We start from the raw sequence: 9,261 nt of genomic DNA on the forward strand, positions 1-9,261 counted from the left end.
TTTGTGGTAAATCTTCCTAAAAAATTATTTTGAGTCTGTGCGCTTAAAAAAAAAAAACTCACGTCATATGCCTCATTTAGGAAAAATCTGTAGCCTTGATTGCTAGGATGAGTGAAGCAGTCAAAATAAAAATCATCAACTGATTTGGTGGGCTGAAATGTAACTTATTTTCCTTTGTGTACAGTACTAGAGACAAAAGGGCAATATTGTTTAGTACCACGTCCCCTACTCAGAATTCAGCTATCTAGCAACCTCACTTGTCCAGATAATAGCTGCTGACCAGTCAATTTAGAAGGGTCTCCAAAATGCAAAATGGATTTGTCTCAAGCTCCTCAAGCCTTGTGCACTCAGAGGGCAAGTGCTTCACTCACAAGAGAGCCCACTGGGGTCCTCAGCAAGCCTGGGAACTGGGACTAAGGTGAGGCAGGTGGGGGGGGGGGCTAGATTTAAGGAAGCACTGACTCACAAGTGCCAATCCAGCACTTGCAGGACCCTGAGAGTGAGCGCCTCCTTAAACAGGATGCCACAGGTGCCCCATGTTCACTCCACAGTGCAGCCCCACTCAGGGGGATTAAAGACCTGGCCCTGGGTCCACAGCAAACAACAAAGAAAAGAGAGGACAGCTTCACATACTGACTGACAAGAATAATAAAAGAAGACAGCGGGCTTGTAGCAAGGCATGAAACAAGAGAGGTATGAAAAACTGGACACAAATTCAAAATACAAGTAATATGAGCCCATTTAATACAAAAGCAAAATAATTTGGGCTCTTAGGATATCACGTGGTACACTGACTGACATTTATAATTTAAGACATAGTAGAGTTACATGCAACTGTCCTTTGTTTTTAAATGCAAGGAGTAATAGGTTATATTTTCGGTATGTTTCTATCCGAATTGGTTGAAATAATAAGGTTCAAGAGCAAAATAAACTCTTAGATATCCAAGGAAACCAGCTGTTTCAGAATGCTTCAGTCAATTAAGTCCATATTCATTTACTGTGGCTAAATATTGCCAGACCGTATTCTAATGTTCTGAAGAGAGGAAGTCTAATTGTGCATCAAGTATGCAAATTTTCAATGACTCATTATTCAGTTTGATGGAATTTCCCTGAACCCACAGGATTTTTTCCCCCTCCTAGTCAAAGTGTTCTTATGTCTTTCTAATTACACGTTTCAACTTCCAGATGTCATTCCACACAGGAAGAGGATTAAAATATAGTTAGTATTGAATAGCAACAGATAGCTTCTCACTATTAACAGGGGGCTGGATTAAAATGCGGTCTTTTGCTAAGATCTGATGAGCTGTCTCTTTTGTATTATCCCTGCCATATTTTAAATTAAGAATCAAACAGGGGTTGGAGTGGCATAGATGGGGGTGGTGGTATAGGAAAATCTTTACTCAAATTGAAAAAGTTTAAACATTTAGCACAGGCCACAAGGAAATTATTGCAAAAGTGATTCAAATTGTTAACAATTTCCCCTTTTAGTCCCTTATTATGCCTCTCCTGGGGGTCTGTACCTGGGCAGACCATCACCACAATCACACCACTCTTATGTGGTTATATGGTTATCAGATAAATCCCCCAAAGGCCTTGTCCCAAGGCATTGCTGGGCCTCACATTGGGTGACTTTTTAAAAATAGAGGAAGGACAGGCCTGCTGCCAGGTGGGGTCATAAAAATAAAATTCCACAGCAGTAAACACAGTGGCACTCAATCAATCATACCCATATGTGGTCATGGAGAGTTCTTTATGTGGATATCCCAGAAATATTCAGACCTGAGGAAGAGCCCACCTGCTAAAAGCACCCCTGGTGGGGAGAGAAATCTTAATGTTCCACAAACCCAAGCCTTTCGACCTTTGGGGGTGGATATAGTTACATGTTCAACTGTGCAGGGTGACTCTTTCATCTAAGTGGGAAAGGCCACGCTCCCACAATGCAACAGTGAAGAAACAACTGGTTATCTTCATCTGTTTAACAACTGGAGACCCCAACTGGACATGGCATAGTTCAGTGGGAATACAACAGAGGCTCTGGGATACAGACCTCTTATTTGATCTGGGCTTCTGTGGGTGAAAGCTAAGATGATTCACGAGTAAGAAAGGGAAATACTCGTGGTGGTGGTGATGATGGCTAGGATAATAGCAACTGTTTGGGAATGTATTCTAAATATTGACAATATTTATTAAATAAATATTAAGGAGAGGAGCAGGCGTTGTTAGGGACCTTACAGTGGTTGTTACGGGTTGATGGAAATGCCTTCAAAGTTTATGGGAAGAGGAAGGCATTTAACACCTTATGCTACATTCTGAGTTTGCTGTTTTAGGAGGAAAATACTTAAGTTTCTTTGTGCTAGGTCCTGTTCTGAGCCTTTTAACTTATTTATTTCCTCCTTGTAAAGACCTAATGAGTTAGGTACTATTGGTATTCACATTTCACAGAGGAGGAAGCTGAGGCATATGAAGTGTAACTAACTCAATACATGGTGTAGCTGGAATTGGAACAGCCTAGAATGTTCTATGAATAGTACACTTTGTTTATGTCAGTACGCTTAATAAGGAATATTAGTTAATATGCATAAGGAAAAAGTCAAAATGCTTACCAAATGCAGAACAACTCTAAAGACATCTAACTTTTAAAAAATGAGAAATTAAAATGAAGACTTATACAAATAGGCAAATTTTTAGTTTTAAGTAGAGCATTCTGTTGCAAGATCTAGAAAATTTTATTAAATGGAAAAGCTAATACTTGATAAAGCAAAGAATTCCTGAGCAGTTTAAAAAGAGATTTGATACTATTTAGAGGGAGAATTGGATGATTTTGGAGGAAAAAAAAAACCCATTTTCTAGCATAGGTTCTTGTAAATATCTACAGTACAAGTAAAAAAAAAAGAATAAAACAAAATTATAAGATCTAACATCTGATATATTATTAAACATAACTTTAGGTGTATTGATATGTCAAATTGGCCCATAAAAAGATTCCTAAGGGAGTGTAAAAGGGCAAAAGACTTTTCAAAGTGGATTTCAGACTTGAAAGGCATAATGAAAGTCAGATTACAGTTAGCTTTTTATGACCTCATTTTAGAGAGAGAAGTAAGCGTGTGATTAAAGGATCCTGGTTTGCCAAATTGACTACTTCACGCCCCAGTCTGATGCAATCTAAAACTTTCCTCTGGAAATGCATAAATAATGCATTGCCCGTAATAGAGGAGTGGAAGGCCCATAAATAATCTGCCCCATGGATGGGAACATCCTGAAACTCGGCTTGTTGTCTATCAGCGAGGCTGTCCAAAACAAATGTACTTTCTGTACGTTAAAGCCGGGCCTAGCCACACAGAGGAGAGCAGACAATATTGTCACTTTGATAGTTTGGGGCCGTCTTTATAAAAAGCTTTGGGGACCGAAGCCCTGTTCTCTCTGGTTATGAGACATTTGCATGCTCAGAGGAAGTTAAGTGATTAAGTCTTCTTTTCCACAGTTTGGTATATTCTTTAATTGCTACACTTTCTAATTGGAGGAAACCGCTCTTGAGTAAACAATGGCTGCTTCATGATTACCCTGACCAGGAACACTGTAAATCCGTAACTGCCTTTCTGCATATTTTTGGAGTTTTCCTTGGGTGTAATAGGCTGGACCAACAAGGACTCTAGAAAAGACATCTGTTCCTGTTAAGAACTGACATGGAATAAAAACAAAGAAGGAAGACATGGCCATCTCCCCTCAGGTACACACATAAAATAGAAATTTTCTGCTTATTTTTGATTGCTAGAGCTTTCTTTAATCCTGTTCTTTATTACCTAACACACCCAAGTATGTCTAGAGATGAGGTCTAGAATTACCAGAAGTCATAAGCTGCCAAGAATATTTTGTGTCTCTTAATATAGGTTTCAAAGACTAATTAAGGAGGAGTGCAGATAAAAATAGTAATTATTAACAATAATAAAAATTCTTCTCTGTGTGTGCATTAAGAGCCTACAAGTAAATTTTAGAGGAAATAATTATAAGAAATTTCAGTAAACACAATTAAAACGCTTTCTAGGGCAGTGAAAACCACAGTACTTATTTTCTTTCATGGCATTTTCATCCCACAACCCTCAAATATTTTAAAAAGGGATATACTTGCCTACAAAAGTATTGCAAAAACATTGTTTTCATATTTGCTCAAGTTTCTAAAAAGACTATTTGTTTTTTTAGTTATTGTGCCCATGCATTTCTTAAAAGTGACTTCAGCCTGGGTGGTCACGTGGCATTCGGGGATCCTTCGAAATTGACATAAATAAGGAAAGTGTGAATTGTGTGTCCATAAGGGACCTAAAATAAAATGTTTCAAGGCCATGTCTCCTGTCCAAAATAAAGGGAGTCACTGGGGGAACAGAGGCTTGTAAATGCTTTCCTTTTCCCTTTCTCTTAGGTCCCTCAGACCCACTGGAGAGCCCAGCCTTTCCCTTTGTTCATTTCAGGAACTCTCTTACCACTGATTCTTCTGGGCTTTGAAAGGCCTGGGGAAGACTTCTTCAGATTTACTGGAAGAGAAGCAAGGATACAACTTGTTTTTCCAAAGTTTTTTTAAAGCGATATATTTAGGGCGCTTGAGAGGAAAGAATTGGCCAGTCCTTTATTTATCTTCCTAACAGGTGCAGCCCGGGCAGTCATAAAAGCAGGCTACTGAAAAAGAATGATTTTGCCAAGTATTAAGTCTCTCGGGTGTGCATTTGCCCCAGAGTATTCCTTCTTACAGCAGAGAACTCAGATCTCCCCCACCCATCTCCTGTTCAGCATGGCAAATTTTTTTCAGGGGGAAAAATATCGTGGCATTCATTCATAGAACTTCTTTATTCCTCATCCAAATCTACAACTTGGCCTAAATGAATCATTTCAAATTTGGAGGAAAATCGTTGCCCTTGATAAATAGCTCCTCCCTCTTCTCCCATTCTTTTCCTTACTTCCTACAAATTAGCTTTCCCCCAATTGGAACAAAAGGTAGTATTCTATACGTAAGACGACACTTCCCCCTTAAAATTTATTTTGGTGTTTGAAATAGGCCATCCAGTTTCATGCAGGTAGAACTTGAAGGTCAAGGAGTAAATCTGAGAGGGAGGTTTGCCATCACCAGGGCACCTTTTTCTGATGATGACTAAGCCTTGGGCGATGCTGAGGAATACGCAAGAGGTAATGAATCCTGCTCCACACTCAGATAGGTTTGGGGCAGAAGTTTAAATGTGATGAAATCTCTAGGGACCAAGAAAGAAAGATAAAACAAAGGAAAAACTCCTATGGACTGAAAGAAAGTTTTTCTCCCATTACCATGTTCCTATCCATTCCTACTGAAAAAGGCCAAGATAGTTTTGACGGGTAGATCTTGTGTCAAGTTGATATGACAAGAGTCTACAGCAACAATGGCATACCTTTGATTCCTGGAGTTATCAGAATGGTCCCTTAAAGTTATGGTCATAAATGAACCTGTTTTGTCATATGCTTAAGTTTTCAAGAAGAGATCTTTCATGGAAGATGAGAAGGCTACAGTGTCCCTCCCGAGGTTTTATGAATCACACCCAAGTACCCAGCAGAGCTTAGGCCTTTTCCCTGAGAGTTAAGTACATGAAATATAATAGAGTCTGATAAATTACACAACAAAAAGTAAAATTCGTGTTAAGGCTTCAACTTGGTGTTTTAGAAGATAATTTTTCTAACTCCTGTAGATTCCGACAGTTAACAAATGTCTAAGTATAGTAAAGAGCCAGATTTTAATGATCACATACTTCAGAGATAGAATTCTGAGGAAATCATTTGTGCAGATCGCAAAGCCATTCATAGTATTTTTTGAACCATTAGAGATTCTACCACAGAAGAATTTTCTAATTTCTAATCAGAAATTTTCTAATTTCATGTTGATAAAAATCACTTTTTGACAGGATAAAAGAAATTTCTAGTGAAAGGTGATTCTTTTACATAGTAGAACCCAGAGGCAATTACCCATGAGGGCTTTTAGAACAGAATGCCAGAGACTGGCTTACAGTAAGTGCTCGATTAATAGTTGATATGTAAATACATGTATCAGTCAGGCATTCTGGGATATTTCCACAAATCTGAAACTTCTGCCCACCTCCTGCTACTATTTGATTGGAATAACTTGATTTTGCTAGGCCTCAGGCTCTGCATGAATCCCCAGGGTAAGCTAGGCCTTTTATTTTGAACTGACAGTACAAATACTATAGTTATCTAATGAATAAATATACAATTGATGAAGGTGGAGAGAAGGGCAATTAGAAGTGGTTACTCCTTAAAAATAAGGCTTTCTTTCTCCAAAAGTGGTTACTGAGCCATCCAGAATATCTTCAAGAGTCTAAATCAGGACTGTTGACTGATTCCTTCCATTAGACTTCCTCCTTGATGGCCACAGTTACATGTCCTTCCTCTACCTCCTTAGAAGATTTTAGTTCTCCCAAGACCCAACATGAAGCTCCCAGAATTTGGCCACTGTAGGTAGGGAGGCGGTTAAGAGAGACATCTTTTACAGGTGCTGAAAGATCAGCCTCTTTTGAGGAGTTGCCAAGTTGTCCTGGATCTTAGGCCCATGTACCATATCAATGTTCACAGCAAGTGGTGATGTCCTTCCTGGGTATGGTTCTCCCAGCTGGAGAGATATAGGGACTGGAGGAACCGGTCCCCTGTGAGTGTTTCTGCCAATTGTTTAAAATGACTCTGAAGAATTGGTTTGGTGGCATGTTTTATTTTTGAGGCTATATTCCAGAGGGATGTTTTTATGGAACAAAACCACCCCCAGTGAAAATGAAATCAGTTAGGAGAAGGTGCAAGGACCAGAATAGTTCCTGCATTGCCATACTCCTTACTCCTTAATGGAAACACTATTAAAAGGCAATGATTTCACCAGGAAAATTGTGTAAGGTGCAGTTCCTTTAAGAATCAGTTCTGCTGATAAGGAAACAAACAAACAAACAAAATCCTGTACTTCCTCAAAAGATTTTAAATGTATCAGTAACCCTCTTTTTATCCCTACTCCCCACCATCCAAATTTCAACTAACCGAAGAATCTATGAGTATAAAACTACTGTCCTGGGTGGGGGGAGTCCTACACAGAATTTCAACAGTGTTTTTATGGCAAAAGATGATCATGGGGACTTTGGCATCTGTACTGATTTATTCAAAAGGAAAAAATAAAAAACAATTTTGGGGGGATGCTGAAGTTAAAGATAGATCTTCCTCTTCGCAGCTCTAAAATTTCATTGTCTCTAAAAGCAGAGTGGGTCAGGACTTGAGTTGTCAGATCAAGAGTAAAACTTTATCATATCTAGCAACAAGAATCATTTAATTAGCTTCATAGGCTCTAGAGTCTGTCATCTTATTTATTAGTTTTTCAGCTTGTCATTTTCAATGGAGAGCTAAAATAACACATGCAAATTCATCCACTAAATGCAGGATCATTAAAACAATATTCTGTCTTTAGTCAGGAAACACAGAATGCATTTCATCCAAATAAGCCTTGAAGAGGCTAGTCAAGTGACAGATCAAATAAAAAGGACACTTAATACACATGTAAATCATTTGCATTACAAATAAGACACTTTAGCAGGGGCTGGACTCACTGCCTGATAGTGGGGATTAAGTTCCCATATTAATGCATGCATTTGGTGTGGTTATTTCGGGTGGAAGACTTCATCCATCAATGCCCTCCACCACTAAGTAAAGCCAACCTGTAAACTGATCACCACAGCCTGTCAACACTGGTTACTTAATTACATAAAGAAAATATATTTCAAAGACTTTTGATAATTTGGGTAGTATTTCAACTTTAGGTTCAATGTCTAGCATCTTTTTCAAGGTTCTTCAAAACAATGGTTAAAAACAGTTTCAAGAATTAAAATTGAAAATGCTAAATACTATTTTTATGCTTCCGGCTCATCTTTTTTTATTGTTTTCATTTGCACAAGTCAAAAATAAAGATTCAGTAAACACGAATGAAGACTAATATGAATGAAATAATATTTTAAAAAGATATTTCCATTAAAAATTAAACTCAATATACTTGCACTTTTAATTTGTATTTTTCATTAGTTATTTTAGTAATTTCTGATTCCAGTTTATTTATCTAGCTAATTGGTAGTTTTTAAATATTGATCTTTTCATAGAAAGGAGAAACTCCTTATTGGAGGAAGCATTCTTCTAATGAAGAATATTATCATATTTTCAGTGTAATTATTTTTAAAAGGCTACGTATTATGAATATGTCTACAACAAAGCTTATTAAAGAACACAACCTAGCAGTGACATTCAAAGACATTCTCTTTTACTCAGTTGTCTGATTTTTTTTTGCATGCAAGAATTTAGCAATATAATAAGCAATGAAGTTTCAAAAGCACTGATAAAAACAAAAAATACCTGCATCTGTATATCTTATATTTTAAATGTCTTCCCATGAAAAACTATAGCAAATCTGGAGATATTGTCATAAATTCTTTTTTGAAATCTTGATCAAATTTATTAACTAAGAAAGCGCTGCAAGCCCCTCCCACCACCCACGAATTGCAAATACATGGTGAAAAATTTGTGACTGAACAAATTGCTTTTGAGAATATGCTTGAAAATGCAACCTGTTCATCCTGAGCAATTAACATCCTTACATGACACTTTGAGGATCCCTTTCAACTGAACAATAAGATAATTTGATCATTTTAGTCAATATACCTTCATAAACCATGTGTATCAGATATTTTTCAATCTGTTATGCTCTTCTTGTGTTTTGCCTCTGATCTGTTTATTCCAAAGGATCTTTTCCTTAAATCACAGTGATTCTACTATCTTATCGTCTGTTTAAAAAATAAACATACTTTATTAAAAAGTACAACAAAGAGATTTATGGATGAGTCTTACCCTCTTTCTTAGTGGGTTCTGGCATGACCACAAGAAAACGTTATTCTCCAAAGTTTGTCCCCCTCCGACACTGGTTGACAGAAACCCCACAAGCAGTCAGAGATGGTGCGGTCAGCGTGACAAGCAGCTGGGGAGAAGTCCAGGGCTTTTATACTCTGTCTGCACAGCAATCATGTTGGCACCGCCCTTTCTTCAACACAAGGATGCTGGAACTTGACAGCTATGAGGACCTTTCTCACATCTGTTGTCTGCACTCTGCTCTCTCGCCTACTGGAAGGAATCTCCTGTCCATCTCATGTGGCTATGAGAACACCTCTAACTTTCTAAATTCAGCTGCAGCTTCGTGTTCCTTCTTACTTTTCTCTTTCT

The 9,261-nt window shown here is 37.9% G+C and overlaps 1 protein-coding gene across 14 annotated transcripts in view; it reads right to left on the reverse strand.

The window, feature by feature from the left end:
• The window catches only part of MYBPC1 (myosin binding protein C1), an 83,376-nt gene extending 74,326 nt beyond the window's left edge, over nt 1-9,050 (reverse strand). For all 14 annotated transcript variants that reach the window (XM_045779663.2, XM_045779660.2, XM_045779657.2 and 11 more), the window contains exon 1: nt 8,893-9,050. In XM_045779663.2, coding sequence (XP_045635619.1) covers nt 8,893-8,917 — 25 coding nt within the window. In that variant the 5' untranslated portion in view covers nt 8,918-9,050. The remainder of the gene's footprint in view (nt 1-8,892) is intronic.
• Between the last annotated feature and the right edge of the window lie 211 nt (nt 9,051-9,261).

This window comes from Ursus americanus, chromosome 17, assembly GCF_024610735.1.
Source record: "Ursus americanus isolate L20-20 chromosome 17, mUrsAme1.1.p, whole genome shotgun sequence".
Classification (NCBI taxonomy): domain Eukaryota; kingdom Metazoa; phylum Chordata; class Mammalia; order Carnivora; family Ursidae; genus Ursus; species Ursus americanus.